Consider the following 24,877-nt stretch of genomic DNA (forward strand, 5'->3'; position numbering starts at 1 on the left):
TCGGAGCGGTTCCCCGGCATACCCGCCGGCAGCTGTCGGGCATGCGCGCTTGGCACTCCTCGGCCCGGCTCCAGAGGAGCAGGCGCATTCCCCCCTCCCGGCAAGTTGGCCGGCTGCAGCGCAGGCGCAGTCGGAACCTTTTCGGGAACGTTCTGTCTCGCAACAACCTTCCTCTGCAAGGGAAATCCTGTCAGGGTACGGGCCGTTCGCAGCCCCGGTCCTCCCCGCCCCGCGTCACCGGCGTCTGGGCCTTTCCCTGTTACCGACTCCTGCTGCAGCCCACCCCCCCTCCGACAGCCGACTGCTTGCTTCCCCCCACCCACCCCCAGTCGGGCCGCGACCTCCCCCCCCCCTTCCCCGCCCCGGTCTCTTTTTTTTCCTCCCCCGAGCTCGGCCGCCTCCTGCTAAGAGTGCCCCGAGCCGGCCTCGGAGTTGGTCCTGCCCGGGGCTCCCTGCGTTCGCGGGGTTATGCGGCTTTGAGGAGGGAGCCTCACGCCAGCCTCAGGCGTCTTCTCTGGAGCGGCGGACATGGGCCCTCCGCGGAGCAGGGGAGCTCCCCTCACCCCTCTCCTCCCTGCCCTGATCCCACAGAGATCGGTGGGCGCTGACGGTGCCCAGGATCGAGCGGGATCGGACCCGTTTAGGTTAGAGTGGGGCAGGTGATGGTCCTTCCCTTGCTGAGGTGCCGGCCTCGCCTCTTGCAGCTGCCTGGAGTTTTCTCTCGTTGAGACGAGTTCTAGCTGTGGGAGCACAAGGGCAGAACAAACTGCTCCACGCCACAAGAGAGGGACGGAGGGGACTGCCGAGAAGATCTTCATCCCCGTAGCTCTGCTGCTTGAGTTAGAAACCTGCTGCCTCTCCTCTCTGTTTCTTTTGATCTCCTGGAGAGGAGAGGTGAGTTGTTTTTCCCTCTTGTCATACTGTAGCAGTGGAGAAAATGGGCTAGCTTGCAAGCTGCAGAAGTCGTTCAGGATGGCTTCAAGCCTCAGCTGACTGGTTGGTTTATTTTACTTGAGAGTCAGCCCTGTGAAAAGGCCCACTGATGGAGAAAGAGATCAGCACCGTGTTAATTGCGCGGTTCTCTCTCCTTTGCTGCAGTGCCCACTTTCACCGTTGTCTCCTGCTCTGCCTGCTCCTGCTTTCAGCATGGTAAAGAAGAATACTATCCCTGATGGGTAAGTATCCCTCACACTAAGCAAGAGGCAGGAGCGGGCACAGTCCTGCCCACAGAGAAGGGGCGCTGACAGCCCCAGGCGCTTGCTTGCCACAAGCATCTTCACTACCTACAGCCAGGTAAGGTAGGTATCTTCTCCAAGACAGGAACAACCCAGCCCTTCATCCCCCAGGTGAGTATAGTGCTCCAGCCTGTCTGTGAACACTTCTTCATCAGCCAAACACAGTCCCTTCTTCCTAACCTTCTTACCCCCCAGGTATATACCTACTGGGGAAATGGGAAAGTGGTCCATCCTTCTGACTGCTCAGATGTTTGCTACCAGGAGTGGAGGAAGAGCTGAAAAGATGGGAGCAGGTGGTTGCATGCATGTGATCAAGGAATATTTTCATGGATTCAGGTTCAGAAACATCCCACATTTTTGTTTTTAACAAGATGACAACAGAAATGTATCGGCAAAAAATAATAATAAAACCCAAATGCACTATACAGGCTTTCTGATGACTTGATTGGGAGTGCATATGGGGAGGCAGAATGATCTCATTTAAAATAGATACAGTTCTATTTTTCAGTTCTACTAAAAGAAAAAAGGAAGTCCAAGTTTAGACATTTAATCCATGTGTTACTGCTGACATCAGTACAAACTTCTTGGATAGGAGGGTGTGCTGAGATATAAAGGCACACTGTAATGGGACAATAACTTGCAGTTTGTACATTATTGAGGAAAGGTTGATGTTATCCTGTTTTTAAGGGAAGTGTTAAGTTTATTAAGAAGTGTTAATTAAGGGAAGTGTTAATTAAGTTTATTATTCTTAGGAGGGGCAATAAAATACAAAAAGCATGATTTTCTGCAAACTATATTGGCCTAAAAGCAATAAATAGAAACAAAAGATGAACAAAATTTTTAAAATAACTTCAAGAAATTTTGAATTTTTTTTTCATAGCTGACAAACTCAGGGATTAAAACTAGAATAAAATTTAACAAAAGCTGTTTAAGCATGTCTTTCTCTGAAAGTGTCTATGAAATTTCAGTTAAAAGTTGGACAAAATTAAGCTAAAGTGGGTTAGGTTTGCAAGTAGTAATGCAGAAAGCCTGAAATAATAACTGTCTGCCTTGTTTTCTCCATACTTGTAAATTACTACTAAAACTTTGAGAAGCAGGTGCTCCTTTCTCCCTTCTTTTTTCCCCCTTGCATTTGAACTGGAGCAGCTTTCAGGCTACCTGCATTTCTTCTCTTAAGTATGGTAGAAGCAGTGGACTATACTTTTGGCTTCTATGATTGGAAACTAATACCTGTGTATCTCTCAAGGAGAGAAACATCTACTGTGGAGTAATTGGTTATAAAGTTAGTGTTACTATATAACAAAGCTCATGATACTCAAGTGCTTTCAGCTTCTCCAGATACTTACTTTTTGATACTATTAACAAATCAGGCTAGACATGCATAGTAGTAGGGGTTTTGCAGTAAAGGAGTTTAAGGAATTGTCAATTTACCAATCTCATGCAGTAGTACATTGATGTCATCCTTGTGCTAGCACAGCATGTTGTAGTTCTTCACTCTGAATTAGTTTAGGACACCAGGAAAAAATAGCAGTGAATCATAGAAGAGGACTTAAGGAAAACTAATTTTAACTTAGGTGATCCTGCATGTGTAATTTACTGGTCCCAGAAACAGTTGGTGGCAGAAGTCAGGTTGTGGAACATTATAGCATAAGGACCAGTCCAGACGGTAGCATACTATGGAAGTACAACCTCAATCATATCACAGGATTGTAATAGCAATAAATCTAACAGTAGTTTTGGTTCTAATGATACTACGAGAGAAGCACGCTAGTAGATAAACAAAAGAAAGTCACACGACATATAGACATTTTTTAAGATTGTCTTTCTGTTACTGCCTTAATTCTTCATACAGTTCTTAAGTTTTAATCCAAATGCCATTATGCTAATTGAAGCAGTACAATAAATTTGAGGTTTCAGTTAAGTTATAAGTAGCTAGGAATAGTGCAACAAGAAATTATTTTTTTTAACTGCTCAGCTAATTACTATCACCTTTTACAATACTGTGTCTGCAGCATAAAGTTGCCTTTATGCAAGGGCTGTGCTATAGCACTGCACAACCTTGCTAGATATCAGCACTTTTGAGTGTACTCAACACCTAAAGTAATATTAAAGTGGTATTAATTGCCAGTGTTACCACTGGATCTGCACTGCCAGTCTTGTACCTTGTTCTTCTTGGCCCACTCTTGGTTTTGTGTCCTTGTTACTTAGCCCTAGCCCAGAATGTTTGATCTGATGCTGTTTGCACTGTCTTTGCTCCAGCAGTAAGAGGAGAAAGTGAACTGGAAGTAAGACTTCCTGTATTGCTTCACGGTGAAAAGCGTTTCTCCCCTTTCCCAGTAATGTCTTGGCACAGAGCTAAGGTGTACAGTGTCCATTACAGTCTCCATCCTGGAAAGCAGTGCTGGAGAAGTAATTCTGTAAGGAAGTGAGACATCAGTATAAGAGATGGATTCAAGTGACCCCTTGCACTGCCATTCCCACTACGGAGTTAAGTTCTGTTTCTTCACAGTGTCTGAAGTGGTTAGAAATCTTCTGTAGTTAAATACTATGATGGTTTTTTTGAGAACCAGCCAGTAAAAATCAAGTTATGTAACAAACAGTCATAAAATACTATGGTTTTTTTTACAGATTTATACATGTTTGTGCTTCAGCATCCAAAATCCTAGTCTGTGTATAATTTCATAAACTCAGATTCAGTTCTGAAAAGCATCTGCAGAAATGTCACTTTCTTGCATGTTTCCCTTAAATGGTATAAAAAAAAATACCAGGAGCAGGATCTTTTTATTATAAGGACAAAGCTGAATTGTTTCAGCCTATGTACCATAAACATACTTGTTTAACTGAATTGTTCCTGTGCAGACTTAAAAAGCATCAGCATTTTCATTTAGACAGCAATGTTAAAGACTATGGCATAACTGACTGCATATTCAAGGGTGGATGGGAGAGAAGAGTTACTGTAAGATGAGAGTTTATTTGTAAAGTAAAAGTGCTTCATACCATCAGGCATAGAATGTTTGCATTTAAAAATGTGGGGAGGGAAATTACTTCTTACAATATCCGAGTAATGGTAACATCACTCTGAGAGTTGAAGGCCCATATCTTGTCTTACAATACACCACGAGTACAAAGCTATGCAATTACTGACTGGCATGGCATGGAAACTTTTCTCCCATGTTTTACATCCACAGTATTTTTTTTTACAAGCTATGACTTACTTGTATCCCATTTACAGGGGTTGAAGAAAAGCAAAGTGAGAAATCTGTGTAGTAACAGATGATTAAGAGCTATGTATCCTCCCTTCCGCTTTTGACATGTTCAGTGTGTGTTCTGTCTTGACAGCATGTCATGGTCTTTTTAAGGCTATCTTTTCTTCATCTGAATAGTAGTGAAGCTGGTGTCTATAGAGGTATGAAAGCCACTTGGAAAATAAAACTCTATGTATGTCATGCAGCATCAGTAGCCAAGAAAAAGGAGAAGAGGTTCCAAGTAGTATTCTCTATATGATCTTGTCACAGCTGACAGTATTTCAGACTTGAGTTTCTCTACAGTTAGAATAATTATCCTTTTTGAGTGTTTTGGAATTTACTTTCCTGAGTAAGTTCTAAACATGTAACTGCTTCATAATCGTAGATGCTCACGAGGGGCTCCAGAATTGTAGAAACCCTTAAATCATTAAGCAGATGAAAATAATTCTGAATTGATGCCCAGAGTTCAGTGCTAGTTTCTCTTACTCTGGAATTCTGGAACACATTATTGCTGAACTAAATGTTACACACTTGGAAATGTAAGATAAGAGAGCTTCCTTCCTTTTATACTTCAGGTTTTTTCCTGTCAAAAATACCATAATTACTCTGTAGAGGTATTACAGTATAGAGATTTTATTCGTTTTTTTAGTATGTGCTAATGTAAACATCAGTTTCATAGGCAATCTAAAGTGGGTTTAAGCTTCCCAAAGACCAATGAGTTCTAACTGTTTGCCATGAAGAACTTGTAGGGTATCTGTTGACAGTTTGCTGTCCTCTATATTTTTATATAAATCTGTCACTGAGATCTGACAAACTAAAGGCATGAAACTTCCAAATTATTTCCAATTCACTGATTCCATTGTATTGTACCTATGAATTATTTAGTAGCTTTCTTGTCTAGCTTGCCATGAAAAATGTGTGTAATGTCTTCATGTGTAACTTAGTATTTTTCTTTTAAAAAATTACAAGAGAAAATAAATAGTAAGGCATCCATCTGTTTAAATGATTGAATCTGAATTACATACAGCTGCATATTTTATCTGCTTCAGTTAAAACTTTTAGTAGAGCCGGGTGTGGAGAACACAGTTTTGTCACACCTTAGTTTAACATTTCTGTTACAGGGATGCAGTAGCTATAATTTCCAGTATAATTTTCTAAGTTTTAGAACAGATCCATAGTAAGATTTATTTTAACAACTACAGATTATGCTCATATCTCAACTGAATAAAGTTTTCTTAACTAGATTTCAAATTTGTGTTGAATAATTACAGATACTACTGATATTTACAATCTGTGCTGTGTTTTGCAGTTCATTGATATGTAGTTTTGTATATTTAAAAACTTACATAAATGTCTTTGCTATCACTTTTTTATTTTTTAATAGCAAGATATATGCAAAATATAGCTATTATAATGTTCTTTGCTTGGATGTTCAGCATACCTTTCAGCTTAACTAAAGAGGCTTCGGAATGAATACTACATTTTGCCTTACTGAAATTTACTGTAAGCTTGTCTGTGTCATGGGCGTCTCTATAATGTCCTCTGTTATCCCACTTGAAGCTGGAGGCTGTTATGCAGGCCCTGTTGATAATCCTCAGTTAATTGGTCTTAGAGCTGATTGATTTTTAAAAGTTTTTAAGTTTTTGTTGCTGTTTGTTTTTTTTCTTTTGTCCTCAAACAAAGGCCATTTCACTGATTGCTGCTGTTACAAAGCATGTTGATGCTAGATTCTTGGATTAATCTACATCGCATATCTTGTAAACTTTTACAAGGATGCATGAAACTACTTTCTTTTCTGTTGTTTTACTGAAAATCTCTGAAATTTTTAAATTAAAGAAAAAGACAATAAAACATAGTTGCTTTTCATGTAAATTAAAATGGATAAGCAGAGTAATATATTTTCATGTAAACTAGCCTTAAAAACCTATAACATATTAGCTATCTAGAGTCTGTAGTATCAGTAATAATTGTATTTATTTATTCAACTGGAAGCTATGCAAGCATCACAGAAATTTCAAAGGGAAAGGAGAATGACATTTTAGTTTGATTTTAACACTTTTTCTCAACCAAGAAGTGATTGTTTTATTTAGAACAGCAGGCAAAATTCTGCCTGTGTTTTAAAATAATTGATGGTATTTGGGGAGTGATGAAGACAAAACATGATAGGGAAGTGGGAACTGCAAAAGCTAAATAGTTACATAATTGGTTAATTTATATGTTTTGCTGACTTTCCGGTTTTGATCTGCATGTAGTCCAGGGATTGTTTACCTTTTTGAAAACTTAGAAAAATAAAGCTGTAACTGAAAATGTATCATGTGTCCACAATATGTCACTTTTTATTTAAGTGCTGTTCTCTCTTAATTACTTTGCTACTTGAACGTGCAAATTCTTGGGTTTTTGTGGCTTTGGATAGTTTAGAGTTCGGAAAAATTTTAATTACCATATTGAGCCCATGAAAGCCTATCATAGCTATTTTGATGCAAACTTAAGAGTTTGTGCAGTTATTTTTACATGGTTCTTGAAATTCTGAAGGAGGTTTGTTTGTGAAAAGACCAGAAATACCACAGATTTTAAGATGGTAGTTTGCTCTAATGTATGCTGACCTAGATTGTCTGCAATTTGACAACCATTGTGTTTTGTACAGAATTTTTCAGAGTTCAGTTTCTTCCTGGATATGCCGCCTTCTGACTATTATTTGTGTTGGGAAGCAGTGTTTCTCTGAATTTACATGATTCCATTTTAGATTCTTATCACAATATCTTTCTAATGTGAATGCCATTGGTTCTATGGCCAGAGCTATTACCTCTGTGAAGCAAATGCCTAGATTTATTTCTAGGCTTAGAAATAAATTCCATGCCTGTGTCTCGGTAAAATACCACTGCCTCTTTCAGGAAACTCTTCCTGCTGTCTTTTCAGCTACTTCATGTCCAGCTTGTTTTTCACTCAAGCCTCTATTACATTTAGTCATTGGTACAGGAATGATGATGGTGCCAAGTCTTGTCGTAACACCTTTGACTTCTGGCTTTCTTCCAGTTACGTTCAAGCAGGAGACAAAAGATGTCACAATACTCATTGATACTTGTTAAAACGCTTATTTATGTCTTTGCTTCTGTCACTCCTGTTTATGTGACCACCTGCAGCTTACTTGTCTTTGGTCACTTCTGTCTTTATCTAGACTTCTTCTGTAAGAGTTTTACTTTCTTTAGTCCCTGTCTCCTATACTTCCCAACCATATTCCTTTGTTGACAACAGAAGAATTTTGAATTTATTTCCTTAGCCAATCTTTGCTTAATTTCAGCCTGCTGGTTTTAATTTGAGATATATTTTAGTTTGGCAGCAGTATGCTGAAATTTCCTTTTAAAATATTATTTTAAACATAACATGGAACACATACCCTTTATATTTTTTGATGAAGAGTGCCTTCTGCTCATTTTCTACCATTGAGCTGTCAGCAGCTTTTGAGTTTCTTGCTGAGTTTGCAGATTTTTTTTCTGGGAGGATTTAAACGGCTTTGAATACAGGAGAATAAAAACCCGAGTTTACTAAGGTCTGACTACACACTGTGTAATCCTGGTGCATTATTTTGTCAATCCCTTAATATGAAAAAAGTTCAGAATTTTTACAAAGCATTTTTTACATTGCTGATTAAAGAAAATAAGATTTTTAAGCCTTTTTTTGATAATTTCTTATTGGCCCCTAATTGCTCATGTTTATGATAATCATGGTATATTTACACTGATAGTTTTCCAAAAGAAAGCAGTTTAAAATAATCTGAATTTCTAATTTATGGCATCTTTTAAATTGTCTTACTACATAACTGGTCTTTTGTGGTCAGCATTTTTTACTTCTGCCTTCCTTCAAAATGTTTCTAAACATGTGTCTATGAATATGGCTGGCTGTCAGATTAAATCCTACTTTTGTAAAGAATTAGTACATTTTATTGGTAGAGGTAACACCAAAGAGTAGTTGAACTAGGTTGAAGAAAAAAATAGTGTATTCTTGTTTGTTTTATCTTTATGACAGCTTTTGCTCACTAGTTTCTGTATCTCTAGGTACAGCTTATTTTCTATTTCTATTTGGAAATTTAAGAGCAAAAGCAGGAAGAGTATTTCCTTGTTTTAAATAAATACATGTAATTTCCAGAGTTATTAAAATTAGCAAGAGGCAGGAGCTGGTATTAAACCTGACTTTGTAATTAATTTTAACAGTAGTTCGGATTAAATGTACATCTAAATAATGTTCACAGCATTTATTGCCTTTCTAAGATGAAGTGAACGAGATAAAATTAAACTATGCACAGGGCAGATTTCATAGGTTTTGTGTAGGTTTTGTTTATTTTTTTTTTTTAACTGAGCACTTCTTGCAACTAAGATATTTCATTATATTGTGGTTTTTGTTAGCTTCAGTAATATTTTCAGTCCATTTACACTGTTTATGATCTTAATTGATTAATGTACAATCTATGTATTTTAAGCTAGAATAAATGGAACATAGTCTCGGATTTTTGCTTTCATATTTTACAGCTGGTGTACAACTACGAGACTCCAAAGTTTACAAGCTCAAAAATTCACTTAGACTTCTCAAGTTAGAATACTTTTCTTCTATAATACACTACATGTAATTTTTTGAGCAATGCCTTTCAAACTACAGTGACTGAGAATGTGCTCTTTTTTATTTTCCCCTGTATGCAACTATCCCAAGCTGAGGGAATAAGGGAATATATGAAGTAGGAGATTGTTTTTGTTCTGTCTTTGCAATTATGAGGTACAAAGTTTCTGTAGTAATTTAGAATGCAGTAAAAGGTTTTACTGTAAATACATCTCAGTGGTTTAATCTCTAGCTTGTCCTCATACCATCTCACCTTGTATCTGTCTTCTATGTGACAGCTGTTTGCAACCACCTTCCCAATGATGAGTTGTTATTACTCCTTTGTTACTTCATTTGTTATCCATTAAACTAAGCATCTGTATGTCTACATTGTGAGCCTCAATCTGTTCTTTAGCTCATGATGAAGATGAAAAAGCTAAGTTAGCGCTAAAGACACTGATGTAGTAGATTGTTACATGATTTGTTAGTATCAGTTATGCTTCTGGTCACCATGCTATAAGTGTTTCCTTTGTTACTTCCAAGCATCTATGAATGGTCACGTTATTATTTATATACTATGACAAGTATAATTATGGACATTTTATTGAGAATTTTGCCAGCCAACATCTAGTTTTTGTTATGGTCCTATATGGGAATTGTGAACAAAGCGAAATATTCAGTGGTGAGTATATTTTAACACAGAGTATTCAGTTTATTTCATAAATTAATGTGATTTTATGGAAATCAGAAAGGAATCTAGAAGCTGTTGGATGTTCCCTTTAAAGGAAGAGATTAATTAAAACATTAATTTAGAAAATTGTAAATGAATGGGCACCAGTGTTAAAGAATCTTATGAAAATGTTTTGTGTTTTAATAGTTGAGGTCCTAGCGGAAAATGCAAAAAGCTTATGTAGATTTTAAGTCATCCAGCTGCATCTTCTGAGGTCATGGAGATAATTTGTCCTCGCATGAGGAGACGAAATAAAAGTCCTAAATTTAGTAAGTTACCTCTTTGAAGGTAAAATTTATCTGCTGATTAACTTGTTTTCCTCTTCAAATAAACTCTTCATACTTTTAAAAAAACCTGAAATCTCTGAAAGGTGGTATATCAAGAGTTTTTTCAGTACAGTGTAGAATTTGTGAATACCAGTTCTTTGTGGTTTTGGAATTACTAGCATTTTGAGCGCTGTAAAAAAATCTTCATATTAATATGATATATATATCATATGATATGAATGAATATATATATGATATATATTCATATCTTCATATAATCACCTTCAATCATTAGGTGATTTTGGCCAAGTTTTGGTGTGATGGAATATTCTCTGTATTTTCCAAGTACCTAGAGAAAGTGCAATCAAGAGTCTTTCTTTGAAAAAGAAGCAACTTTGTGTTTTTAATGGAAGTAAACTTTGCATTTCTTTGTCAATTAAGTGATTGATGCAAGCATATAATAACTTCTTAAAGGTGTTTGATTCAGCCAAGTTAAAAAATTTACACCAACTGTAATAAAACAGTATTTTTTTAACCTGTTGAACCTTACCCATCTGCTTTGCTTTATATTGGTGCTACTTGTTTGTAAATGCTGTCCTACCATTTTGAGGGGAGGAATTTTTTGGAAGTTGAAGAAGGAGGAAGAAAAAAGACTGTTTTCAAATGTCCTGATGATACCTTGAAACCACTTCATGGAATAATTGCAGATTTGGGGACATAATTCTACTGTATAATAGCAGCAATCCTGCATGTTTGTGGTGGTGCTCTACGGGGAATAAAAATTCATTTTATTACAGCTCCTGACTTTAGACTTGGAAACAATAAAAATGTCTTTATTTAAGCTGTGTAGTGTGCTAAATAAGCTTCTGCCCTAGTCAGTGCTGTAGCAATATTCTGTTGATACTCTTCCAGCAACTCCCTGTTTCCTTTATCCCAAAATAATGCTGATCTATTAATTTTATTCAAATATATAATAACAAATTTTTATAGTTATTCTAAAAAGATTTTTGTTTCTTGGTGAAATAGGCAGGTTACTAATGGAAGATGGATTTTTAAAAATATTTTACTTACGTATCAGGATTTAATTGGTCAGTTTGCTTGCTTATGTGGTCAAGGAATTTTAGGAACTTTTGGATCCTGCTGTTCAGAAATCTAAATCTTCATATATTATTCTAGTAGCTGCATGGCCCATCATAGAAAAAAAAGATAACTATCATATCTTTCTGCTTGGAGAAGTTTGAAATAACCGTTATATTCAAAGGATGTGAAATGTGGCACCAGATTTGCCTGATATTTGTAAAACATTTCGTATAGTTTGAAATAACTCTTATTATCATTTTAGAGGAGCATAATTTTTATGTGCTTTGTCTTATCAAAGTTTTAATCCTAAGAAGATTTTTTAAGTTTTACATGAAGCTGCGGTGTCTTCTGTTGAATCATATCATTTGAAAATATTTAAAAATAAATATTTGTTTCATTGCAGATGGCGGAGTTTGACACCAGTTGGACAGCCTATACCAGGAACTAGATTTATTGCCTTCAAAGTACCTTTAAAAGGGGTATGTATAAAACATAACTACAGATTGGGTCTATTAGACTGCAAAAGTAAGGAAGAATAGTATGAATATTCATACAAACTTCAGGAAAGTTTTATGAAAAAAATTTATTCAGATTTAGCCTTTTCAGTCATCTACTAGTGGCTTTTTTACATAATATTCTATATTTTTTCTCTTAAACTTTTGTGTTTGGTGTTACTCTTTTTTATTTATCTTTTAAAAATCACAAAATCTCTAATCAGCATGATTCATTTGATCACTATTAAGTGGCCTAGATTCATTCTCTTATTTAACATCTTTTCATGACTGTTGTAAGAAAATTATGTGGAAGGGGTTATGATATGAATAACAATCTAGGCAATGTAAGCCAAAATATAATTTTACAGAAATCAAGCACTCATTAAAGGATACCAGCCATTGCAGTACTTTTAAAATTATAGATTCAGATTACCAATTTCATAAGCAAAAAGCTTCAGTGATCTGGAGGAATGCAATATATTTAAAGAAGAAGTCTTCATAGATTTCTATTAATGTGTTAGTACTTCCTTTAGATTCTTACTAACATGGAGTGCCATCTTAATCTATTAGATACATTGAATCAGATCTTTCATTCTTTGTGACAAAACAAAATGTGGAGGCTGTCTTTTTTAGACTCTTCAGCTCTTTGGTGGATTGAGGCATAGGACAAATGAGAGCAAATAGGGCAAATTTGCCGTTCTGTATAAATTAACTCTTACAAGTCCTTGCTTGAGATACACAGGAAATAAAAGTTTCTAAGCTCTTTTAAAGTTCAGTGGCTAGACATAAACTTGGCAGTTAAGAGTAAATACTCTAAACTGTTGTCTACAGATTGCACTCTGGTATTCATACAAAAAAAGTTTGGTTCTTTGGGTATATTAGTGCCCATTACGTTTTCATTCACCATTCAGTTCACTTTTATCAGCGTTGACTGAAGTGGAATGCTTGCAGGGTTTGCTTCCTGCAGCTGCTTTTACAGCTTTAGTATGATGGTTTGGTTCCTTTGACACCAAGGATCTCATACTTGACGTTGTTCGTGTTCTACATGGTGCTGATGGATTGTACGATAGTCGTGTGTCTTACTACCAAGACCACCAGTGAACAGACCTAGCAGTGAATGTAAAAGTCAGTAGATCTATAATTAGCTTCTTTGCTATTGAGCTATTTGATAGAGGATTTTTTGCATCATCAGCTCCTATAATTCCACTTGATCCAGCACCAATTTTTTGCATAGATGCACTATTCTAGGCAGGATTTATTCACTGTATCTATTTCCAGGTCTCTGACACTCCAGATTTCAGAGGAAGATACTTCATTGCTAACTTCACTCTCCCTGTAGCTCCTGTGATAGACTGGAAAGGAGCTTCACCAGAGATCATAAAAAGGGCAACATGCTCAGAGAATGTTTATAGCAATATATCACAAGTAGGCACTCTATGTTAGTGTGTTGCTCGCCTCCATTCTTTCTGATCTCACTGGGACATAGATCCCTGTTCTGTGAAGCTGTCTTTGAACTTGGTCAGATATAAAGTCTGGTACCCAAGAAAGCAAAATCTGTAACATTTCTGTCCCTTCAGTTTGTTCAGTCTCGACTATGCAAGACAAGTGTGCCAGAGACTGTGTGCTTGAAACTTGTGGAGTTTGTGACACAATACGCTTAAAATGCATAACTGGCTAAACTATGATGTCTTTGCAAAGATGGTGGGGGTCAGTAAATCCATCCAGAAATGCTGAAGACCTGTTTGGTCATAGTCTGTCACAAGTCCTATTATTAAATTGCTGTAACAGACCTCTTAAATAGGCAGGAGTTTCCTTCTTTGCTACCTATTAGGAAATTGATTGGTGATTTCACCCAAAGGGAGAAAACATTTTCAGTATTTCAAGACTCAAGGGTTATTGTTTTAGTAGAAGATGTGCTGCTGGTAAAGGCTTTAAGATCATGGGTTTACTTGGAAGGATTTTCGGTCTTTCCTTTCAGATCATCATTGTAATGCCAACAGTAACATTGTAGGATGGTAAGGACTGGGCAAGTTCTTTCCCATGCCATAGAAGGATTTTAGAATTGATACAGATTTCTCACATTCTCAGAGACCAATTAAACACCTAAACTACTGAATACTTGCAGAAGTTTTTCAGAAAATTCAAAATAGTCCCATAACACATTTAAGTGTTTATTCAATCAAGCAATATTTTTATGTTATTTTTGTAAATTGTATTCCACCTCAGTTTGTGTGACTTCGCATAGTAAAAGAAAACATTCTTTAATGCTCTGCCATAGACCTTGTGCAGATTCACTGTTGTCACCTCAAAGTTACTGAGTTCAGTTTCAGATTTTACTCAAAGTCACTGCTGAATGACTCGTGTTTGTTTTGTTTGAACCTCAACAACTGCCACTGTTTTTTCAGCAGTGCCCCAGTATCTGAAATACATAGGACTGAATACTTCTATATGCTTTTTACCCTACTCTTTTTAGCTCAAGCTTCCTAATCACATAGCAGCTTTGATAGAACTGTCCTGCTGTTTATTCTTGAATTTGGTTTCCTGTCTCTGTTTCCAGACTCGAGATAAATGCTTGCTAGCATCTTAGATTATAATCCATACAGTCAAAAGAAGGAATGGTTAGTTACCCTATAGCATCTGTGGTTCTGAGAAGTATGTGGTCTGTGGCTGCCTTCCTTTCCATTAGTTCTGAGTCCAGTCTGCTTGAATTTCTTGTTGACAAAGGAACTGAGAGGTGGTTGAGGCTGCTGCATCTTTTGCCACTGTCTTTATTGGTTGTGGCTGAGCCTGTGTCAAAAGGCTCTCACAATGGACAAGCACGCTATTCAGAGAAAATCCAGTCTTGCGTATATGAGGCATTTTCATACCTAGAGTGAAGAACACATTTCAAAAAACACAGCTACAATAGGGTGAGTAAACATTTTTTTCCCACTGTTTCTGTCAAATTAATTATTCATTACCCACCAATTAGTCACTGTATTTTAGTCCCATTTAATATTTCCCAGTGCTAAATGAGATGCAAGTACACTCTGCCAAGAGATGAAGCCGGGATAAAAATGTCTGCACAACATTTGTGGGAAGAAAGATAAAACCTTTAGAAGAAATGAACTCTTGTATCACAACTTCTAATGTTTTATGTGAAATACACTGTTAATTTTGTGTTATTGTGCAGGACAAAGTATGTCTGGGGGAAAGGGGATTGTGGTGTTTTACTTTTTGCTGATGTCTGGTTACTTAAAAATCAGTACATACATGCTGCATTTTGCAGGATTTTTGTGTCTATCAAATTAGTGCTTATTTTAATAATGTTTGTTAACATTGTACAAGTGGAAATTCTCACACGTTTTCTTGTCTTTCATCTGACTAGGAATATATGACAAATTCTTGCTTTCTTTTTATTTAGTTCCTTTTCATTTTTTATCCATTTAATACATGGATATGGTTCTGATACTATAAACATTCCCTTTTGAATACTGATATTTCCTAGTCCTAATTAAAACAGCTGAATATTACAAATGTTATTAGAACTTAAAAAGAAACTCTTTCTTTTCCATTTTCATTGTAGGCAATTAACCAGAGGCTTACCCCGACCCAGAAATTTACACCAAAAGACTTAATTGCTGCTATGAAAGCCTTAAATGTGGAGCTTGGATTAATTATTGATTTAACATATACCACACGATACTATGAAGTTAAGGTAATACAAGCATAATAACAAAATAAATTAGTTGCTGCAACTTTTGTTTTAAAGTATTTATGCATTTGCTTACCTTGAACTGGAAGAGACAAGTGAGCCATCTAGACTTATTTTGTGTCTCCAATAGAAACTAAATGTTTTATTACAGAGGAAATAACTCCTTCTCCCAGCTAGTTGCATCTGTGGTTTATTTGTATTATGGTAAGTCAGAGTAATGGAGAGAGACTTCAGTGCTAGGCACCATAGAAAAGATGTGGAAGACTTACAGTCTGTGCCCTGAAGACATTCTCATTTATTCCTATGGGTTTTTTTAACTGATCCATAGTGGAATCCACTAAGAAAGTGTACATTTTTAAACTTTATTAATTTCAAATTTTTTTACCAGTGTGGTCCAAACAACCGTGATTAATCAGCCTCCTGTTGAAAAGGAAAATAAATAGCAATGTTATCACTGAATGTTAATCTTTGAATGTGCGTGGGCTGTAAGCATTAAGGGAGTAAATATGTGAGTATATATATGATTGTGGGTGGGAGGAACAAATATTGCTAATAATTGTATAATGGGTTACAATGGAATTACAAGAATGTGGTCTCTTTAGTTACTGTGATGCCTCATTAGCAGGGATAAATAAGTCATCTGTAGAAACTGTTCTTTGAGATTAGGTCTTTAAAGTGGAAATGTAAATGATAGTTTCTGAGAGTGTATCTATAGAATTGTGTCAAGATTGTTTTCAGTTTCTACTCAGGATTTGAATTACTGTTTTACATTGACGTTATGTTAGATGCTGCTTAAGGTTTTTCATTGATGCAAGACTTCAATAATTTTTACTATTTTTTTCCTTCTTATTGCTAGGATTTACCTAAAAGCGTGCAGTATAAGAAACTTTATACCATTGGACTTGAAGTCCCCGATAATGCTACTATCCTACAGTTCAAAAAGTGGGTCAGAAAATTCCTATGGGAAAATGTGGGAAATGGTAAATATCAGCATCTTATGCTGTAAAAATACCAAAAATTTTATTTCAGTGCTAACTATCATTTATTAATTTCAGTAGATATTTAAGACACCAGGGATGTCAGGTTTTCCATAGCACTTTCCACTTTACTGTCATTAATGTACATTCTGTGAAGCACTACATATCTCTTTTGCATTCAAAGCATGTATTTCTCAAAAATGACTAGTGACTTAAATGCCCTTCCTAATAGTAGTATACTTATATTTGCGTTACGTGTCAAAGCAACTGCAACAAGGCTTTCATCTGTGACCCAAGCCGTCTACCATCAGCTTAGTGTTGTAGCTGCCAGCCCTTTATGGATGTTCTGAATAGCATGGGGCTTCTCTCATGGCACTGGGCACTGATACGTGTGAGCAACTTAAGTCCATTTAGTCTTACGTAGCAGTTTTTTGATTTATGTGTCCATTATTGCCCTTATATCCTAGCAATTCTTAAAAATCGTATTACAGACACAGTGTCAATGTTTCCACAGTGTGGATCTGCTGCTGATTTAGCGTTTATGCAATAATACAGTTCTTGCTGAGATGGTGTAAAGCACTTTTTGTGGAAATAAATTTGCATGTATTTTGCCACAGCCTGTGTGCACCTTTTACATTCTTACTCTTTTGGCTAATGATTCTTTGTAGGCAGATTGTAACTGTCTATCCAATATTGGAGGACATGTTTCAAGCTTTTTCATGCTATTTGCTGTGATTACTTTGGCATTTTCTGTGAGAAAGTAAAGATATTAACTGCCCAAGTGCATAGTTTTTGCTGCAGATGGTCAACTCTGTTTTGTGAAAGAGCTCTGACCTATATCTCAGGAATGAGAGCTTGAATTAGAAGTGCTGCGAAAATTAAAAAGTATAAGAAGAGCCTTTGTCCTTACTCAGGAAGTTAGTATGTAAATTCTTCCTTTGCTCTTTTTTTGGCATAGGGAAATTACTTGGAAATTATTCATTTTCTTCTGGTTTTGATTTAGTGACTTTTTGTGTGACAAAGAATAGTCTGTATTTGAATTTAGTTATTTCTGATTCTCAGAATTGAGAGAATCAATTCCTAATTTGTCACTGGATGAAGACCTGCAGTTCCAGCTAGTAAGACCACTTTGGTAGGGTAACTTCAGAGTTGGGAGAATTTTCATTTTTATATTAACTTACTTGTTGTAACTTGCTCTCTGTTTTAGATTACCCCTAAAATTTCTCTGGATTGTTCTTGCATGCAGTTTTTGAGAAGCTGAGGTTTTCTTAGTGTCTGAGTTGTTAGGACACCAACTTATAATAAACTTTTATGGCAATGTGACCGTCCTGTTCTGTGGCAGTTGTATTTTATCTCATTCAAAAATTTTTCAAAGTCCCATTTCAAAGACCATCTGTCAGTACTTTGTCTCTGCCACAACTTTGTTGTTCTGATGATTAAAGTTTTTTCATGTGAAATCTAGCCTAAAACTCTCAATCAGTTGATATACATCTATTTTTATGCCATCTTTGCCCTTAAGTATTGTTGTTCTCCATGCCCGTTATTATATTCAGTACCTCAGATTTGGTTTTGCAGACTAAATAGGCCCCTTCTCATAAACATTTTTGTGACCATCATAGTAGCCCTTTCTATACATATTTCAATTTGATTTTTTTTTTCCATTAAATATGGGTAATTAGAAGTGTATGGAATAGTCTGGATGAGGTTTTATCAGTGCCTTGCATGATCATATTAGTCTTTCCCTATTTCTGTTGGAAATACCTCATTTGACACACCCTAATAATAGTATGTTATTCTGGTTTTTAGCCTTTAGCTGATTAGTATAACCTTTCCAAAAAAGACAAGATTTCTTTAGAGATTACTGGTTCCTATTAGAGAGCTGCATTTCTGCATGCATGAACCTAAATTCCTCATGTCTATGGTTCATCTCAGTAATGATCCAAATTTTTAGTCCAGTTAAATTAATTCTTCTAGTAATGTATTTCATACTCTTAGACCCTAGGGGTATTATGTTTATTTTCTCCTTTTTGTAAGTTTTACGAGAATCTGTAAGTCAGGTTCCTCAAATTTATGTTTGCTTGTTTAGATTTGCTTTCAAAACCATATTTTATTCTTTTTCTCCTGTTACTGCAGTTCTGGCTGAGGCCAGCTGCTTTACCTGTCATCGCTCCTCTCTTTTTACCTACCTTCTGCAGAGTTAATCTCAGTCTTCACAGGTTTGGAAGTAGTGAACTAACTGCTGCTAGAGATCCAGCGTGAAGAGGATAAAGTCTGAATGTGTCTGTTCTTTTACAGGCGTGACAGTATAATTTTGTAAATAGCAAGCATTATTTATCATTACTTTGCTAGAAAAGTACAGCTTTTTTTTTTTTTTTTGTCTTGCACTAATTTTTTAGTAATTTCACTTGCTTAACTATTAAAGACTGTGTTTTCCTTTTTTCATAGAGAAACTCATTGGCGTTCACTGTACTAATGGAATTAATAGAACTGGCTACCTTATATGTAGGTAAGGCTTGTATAAAACCAGAAATCATTGTTCAAAAAAGATAGTGTCCTTATATTAATTTGTAATCCCTTTGGGACAATAATCTAATCCTATTTTTCTTTAGATATCTTATAGATGTTGAAGGCTGGGATCCAGAGGCAGCAATTCAAGGTATTTATACAGTTTGAACTAAGGCACGTGTTGGGCTGTAATTCACCATTACTACAATTGTATTCACAAATACTACAATTCTATTTTAGTATCCTTAGAGATATTTCATGTGCTGGCTTCCATAGAAGATTTTCTCTAACTGTTGATTCTATTCCAGGCAAGACTTGAGCATTAGCAAATTGACAGCATAGTAGGAGTACATTTCAGCTGCTTAAAATTTTTTTCCTTTCATTTTGAAGGGTTTTCAGTCAGAGATTGCTACCACTACTAGTTTCAGTTGTTTAAAAAAAAAAAAACAACAAAAAAACCCAAACTAAAACCCTGCCATATTGCCAGCTTGCTGAAGTATTTAATATCAAGTTAGAACTGTTTCAAATTCAGCATCTCACGGTGAACAGAAACTTGCCTTTCACATTTCTGTGGCTCAGTTGGAGCACATTTCATTAGACTTGTATCTTTTTTTCTTTAGCTTTTGGTGATGCTAGAGGTCATTGCATGGACGGTCTTGTGTATCTTACGGATCTCAGAACACAACCAATGAGAAGGTAAACAAGGGCTTTTATTTGTATAGTTAAGATTTTCCAGTATGTGAACTGGTATTTTGAAAACTTCGCTTCCACTCCTAAGCCAAAATTACCACCCTCTTAAACCTTTGATACGTGACTACACATATATTGTAAGACTTATGATATGAAGAACATGAAGTGCAGTGTACTTCCTTCATTCCTTTTTTGAATTTATATGGTTCAAAAGATTTTTTTTTTTAAATCTGACAACTACTGTTGAACATCGGTGTGGTTTTATCATACTGTCACAAGTGTATTGAGTCTATATTCTCTCAAGATAAGCTGAAAGAAGCCACTGCAAAGATTTCCTTATAAGCTGTATGATCTGCCTGCTGTTGTTGGCATGGTAGAACCAGATACTTTAAAAAAAAAAAACAACTTACAACAGTTTTAGGAATGAAAAGTGTGGGAAAGTGGAAGATTGTTCTCAACTCTTCTGTTCATAATGGTTGTATTGCTGGGGTGTAAGAATTTTATGCTTATCCTTTTCCCCTAAGAATAGCTAACCTTTACGTATTCCTAAATTATTTGTGCTAATGATATCTTGTAGCAGTAAGTTGATTTTAAAATAATACCTGACTGATTTGCACCTTTTTAGTTTAATTGAATGCCCTTTGTTTTACTTCTATCATTGTTTTATAGTCTATGCATGATTTAGTCCTGTGTCAGATTTTTAAATAGGTATGGTGCTTGTCTCACATCCTTTAGGATGTTGTTCCAAGCTTAGGAAGTTTAGGTATTCTCTTTGCTTTCCCTGCAGCCCTTCCTCAAATAAATTTACAAGATTAAAATTTCTTAAGTTATAAATGTCTGTAAATCTAACCTAACATACAAAAATTTCTGTCATTCTAAACTGAAGAATTTTATGTGGGGTTTTTCCTGTCTCAACGGTATGTTTTAAAAAAGTAAGTTTATGTGAGATATTTTTATTCTTCTTAGTAACCTTGGAATGGATGTATGGGATTCAAATGAAGATATTCTTCCCCCGCCACACGGAATGGAAGGACCTGTAGAGGGGTTCCCAAATGAAGATTTTCAGGGGTAATAGGCTCAAACATGGAATTAAAAGCCAAAAAAACCACACAGTGGAAAAGATAATTGTTTCTTATTAAAAATACTATAGATACTCTAATTTAAAAGAGATTTAATGAATGTAGCCTACTCATGCAAAATATAGTTATAGAATTTGATGAAACAGTGAAAAATAAGGGAAAGAAAGGGAATATGTGCTATTAGAAGTCCATAAGTAATTAGTTCACTTGGAAAGATTTGGAGTTTTACTTTGGCTGTGCTGTTTATGATTCTACAGTAATCTGCAATTATTTTTAATTAAGTCACTGGTTTTGCCTGTTTAACAAGTGCTATAGAATTACAAATGAATGTTTGTCACAGCTTCTACTATGACACTGAAAGTTTTATAATCTTACTTACAGTTTGGATTCTTAGTAGCTTTGATACCTATGTATTTGCAATGTCTTTCATATCAATTCTTAGTTTAAAAATCTTGTTTTCATTAATGATTTGTAACGCTTATAAGAATGACGTTTATTTAAAACAAAAATTTCTTTACAGGTCTGGGAAAAGATTAAGAATTTATGATAACCACTCTCACAATGATTTGCAAGGAGACATACAGTTGAGAGATTTTGATTTCATTAATAAGGGACCTGGACAAAGACGAAGACCATTTCATGACCATCAGGCTCAGGATGATTTAAGAGCACCAATGCAGATAAGAAATTGGGACTACAACAGGGGACCAGGACAGAGGCGAAGACCCTTTCCTGATCACCAGTGTTACGATGATTATCAAGAAGACCTGCAGCTGAAGGACCTAGACTTCAGTAACAAGGGACCTGGACAAAGGTTGAGACCTTTTCATGGACACCAGTTTCATGATGATGTACAGGCAGAGAGACAGTCAGGGGACGTTGAATTTAACAGAGGCCGTGGACAAAGGCAGAGATCGTTTCCTGACCATCCATCTCACAGTGATTTGCAGGAAGACAGGCGGTCAAAGGATTATGATTTTGGTAGCAGGGGCCGTGGCCAGAGACGAAGACCGTTCCATGACCACCAATCTCACAATGAATTTCAGACTCAGATGCAGTTGAAAGAGTTAGAGTGTGTCAGCAAAGGTCCTGGACAAAGACTGAGATCTTTCCATGACTATCAGTCACATGATGACTTGCAGCCACAGATGCAATTGGGAGATTTTGAATTTGTTAACAGGGGTCGTGGGCAGAGGTTGAGACCTTTCAATGATCACCAGCCTCCCAATGACTTACAAACAGAAATGAAACTAAAAGATTATGATAATAAAGGTCCCGGACAAAGGCGTAGACCTTTTCATGACCATCAGCCTTATGACGACTTACAGGAACAGACTCAGTTAAAAGATTTTGATTATGTTAATAAAGGGCATGGACAAAGGCCAAAACCTTTTCATGATCGTCCAGGTCACGATGACTTGCCACATGAATGGTGTTCAGACAGGTAAAGCATCCTTGAGCTATAAGACCAGAATTAGAGAATAAAAGTCTAAACCTCACCACTTTTAAATTAAATTTCAAATTAATTATTTTTTAAAATAAATTAATTTAAAATCAATTAATCATCCTTTTAAAATCATCTACAAATGATCAGTTAATGAACTCTTTTTATTTTGAGTTATGGAAGTGTTTGATTGTAAGCTGCAGTGTTGCAGCTTTGAAAGCCAATGTTTCCTAAGTTAGAAGGTTCTGCTTCTTTAAATTAAAGTTTATGTGTTTCCTTTACCTTTTTAGAGTCAGATTGAAACAAAGCTCTTTGTCCCACTTTGTTTTGTATAGAAACTTACATTTAAAAAACAATCCTCAAAACAGAAGACTATATGAATTTTTATTTATGCCCTAAGCCAAACAGAGATAAACAACTATGCTACAAGGAAGTTTGACTTGCATTTGTTTATTCCATGAGTTAGTAATTTGTTAGAAATCCCTTTGCTTCTGAACTTGCATCATGCTCTCCCAAATACATATATCACTTATTAGTAAACCTATTGGATTCTGATATATTTCAAAATATTTTTAATAGTTCAGAATGTATTTCAGATATCTGTTGGCTAGTAAAGTTCAATTTAATCTCTTCCATTGTACAGCTGAAACAGAGGATATGACATCATTGCAATGAAGCATACCATTTCGAAGTGTTAATACAATTGAGATAGGTTTTTGTTAAAAATCTTTTTACTTTTGATTAAAATGTACTTAAAAGTTTATCTCATTTAATAAACACATATTTTTCAAAAGCTTACAACCATTTGTACTCTTCTTAACATGCGATTCTTTTGGTTATTTGCAGAAGTCTATCTTTTTCTTCCCATGAAAATGTACCAGAACCTCATTTCTCCTCATCTCCTTCACTTCACAGAGATTATGGGTCTGATAATGATGACTTTAACAGAAGTTACAGGTAAATATCAGATTTCATGTTGTTTTCTGACTTCATACTCTTACTGCCCCAGCCTCCCAGCTAAACAAAAAAACCAAATTAACTGCACAGTGTAAAAATTGTTCATGATATTTTTGCTTAAGTGCAGTTTAAACCATTGAATCTGAACACTGAGCAAATAACGTGACTAATTTGTGGTCCATCTATACTGAGTTTGAGTGTGACTATGAAATGGTTTGAGAATCCCTGACACAAGTCATTGACGTGACAAGCACAGTTCAAGCTAAGGTACTACAAAATGTGAGAAGCTATTGTCAGTAAGCAAAAAAGCAAAAAACAGGTGCTATATTTAACTCATAACTACCATCTACTACAAGCTAATGAGTTTTACTGTGAGGGATATTCAGACACTGAAACAAGTTGCCCAGAGCAGCATCCCCATCCTTCGAGAAACTTGGAACTCAGCTGGACATGGCCCCTGCACAAACTCACCTAATTAGACCTACTTTGAGGTCTAATTAGAGCAGGTGGCCCTAGGTACTTCTAGAGATTCTTTCCAGTCTAAATTAATCTATGGTTCAGTGAGGGAGAAGATTTTAAAATTATAAAGATTGTTCTGAATTGGCTTTATACACCACTTATTTTACAAAGGAAGGAAGGTACTTGAGAGTAGAGAGAATCCAAAACAAGAAGTATATATTTCATATATGCATTTTTAGATCCTTCCATATGTATTTTGTAGGGGAGTTATTCTTCTATTGCAGTGGAATTAGTAAATAAAATATTTGGAGATATAAATCCAAAGTATATTATTGCCTGTTGAGACTATCACAAAAATAAAAGCATTAGTTTAGGGACAAAAATGGCCCCTAGGTAAAGAAACCCTCAGTAAACAGGAATTAATTAGAAACATCACTTGAAACAAAATATCTTCTAGTGGAACTACTTACTAAAAAGAGCTGTAATTTTAATCACTAGAATTGAAAAATTAATATAAACAAGTTTGCAACATTCAGTGGAGAGGATTTTAATTTTAGGAGCTAAAAACAAGAATGAGGGTCTGAATTGTTCCTTCAAAGTTACACAAGTTTAATTTCTAATGGTGGTCACCAACAATAAATCAACTGTTTTATCTCTAAGGATTTCATTGTTCATATTTGTTCTTCTTACAGTAATCGACCAAATTGTCCTGAACACAATAGGAGGATGCATCCCTCAGATGAATTTAATAGAGGAAAAAACAGATTTGCACCATATTCTTCACGAACAATGCATCCATCTTCATCTGTCCACCAAGAAGATAGTTCAATAGACTACGAAAGAAAACCTTTTCAAGGTGAAACAATCAGAGAGACGGAACAAAGTAAAAGATTACCAGTTGTAACAGTTGATTACAATTATGGTCTGCCATTAGATTATGGACCTGAAGAGGATGAGAGAACACATTATGATTTACCTCCAAGAGACCGCTACAACTGGAACTGAATAGAAAGTACAGTGTTTGCTCAGCTTAGACTTACTTTTACCCATTTTACTTTGTATGTGGACCAATTTTATTTTTTTTAAAAACAAATTAGGAAAGCGCAAATTTCCGTAGTAGAGAACAGGTCTCTATGGTAAGATTAGTTTCTACCGTGTTTGGTTCTTTAAATTTATTAGGGTGTATTTGTTAAGTGTAGTTGGAGACAAGGTCTCAGTACACATGGAATTAAAGTAGTCCTTCCTTTTAGTGAAATTGGAACCCTGTACCTTAAAACAAACAACTTTTCTGAATGATTGTAATTGTATCTTTTGTTTTATATTTCTTTAAAATGTATGTAACTTCCAGATGCAAAAGTCATAATAAAATACTGCACTATCAGGTAGATTAGCACTGAGATTGTAGAAAAAATACTATGAAATGAACAAAGCAAAA

General features: G+C 35.8%; 1 protein-coding gene across 1 annotated transcript; it reads left to right on the forward strand.

The window, feature by feature from the left end:
- The first annotated feature begins 21 nt into the window (after positions 1–21).
- Positions 22–24,877, forward strand: LOC104640536 (uncharacterized). The gene is made up of 14 exons (XM_075758207.1): positions 22–195; positions 705–894; positions 1,099–1,175; positions 1,431–1,571; positions 11,547–11,622; positions 15,203–15,334; positions 16,188–16,311; positions 18,754–18,814; positions 18,918–18,964; positions 19,434–19,509; positions 20,470–20,571; positions 21,103–22,026; positions 22,873–22,983; positions 24,135–24,877. Exons 3-14 carry the CDS (start codon positions 1,147–1,149, stop codon positions 24,445–24,447), a joined length of 2,136 nt encoding a protein of 711 aa, XP_075614322.1. The 5' UTR covers positions 22–195; positions 705–894; positions 1,099–1,146; the 3' UTR covers positions 24,448–24,877.

The sequence above is a fragment of the Balearica regulorum genome, chromosome 7 (assembly GCF_011004875.1).
Source record: "Balearica regulorum gibbericeps isolate bBalReg1 chromosome 7, bBalReg1.pri, whole genome shotgun sequence".
In the NCBI taxonomy this organism is placed as follows: domain Eukaryota; kingdom Metazoa; phylum Chordata; class Aves; order Gruiformes; family Gruidae; genus Balearica; species Balearica regulorum.

Excerpts from the sequence above, each read along its gene's own strand:
- LOC104640536 (XM_075758207.1), top strand. The coding sequence starts at position 1,147 with ATGGTAAAGAAGAATACTATCCCTGATGG. Across the intron at positions 1,176-1,430 it reads AAGAATACTATCCCTGATGG|GTATATACCTACTGGGGAAA; the intron begins GTAAGTATCCCT and ends CTTACCCCCCAG. Across the intron at positions 18,965-19,433 it reads TCCAGAGGCAGCAATTCAAG|CTTTTGGTGATGCTAGAGGT; the intron begins GTATTTATACAG and ends TTTTTTCTTTAG.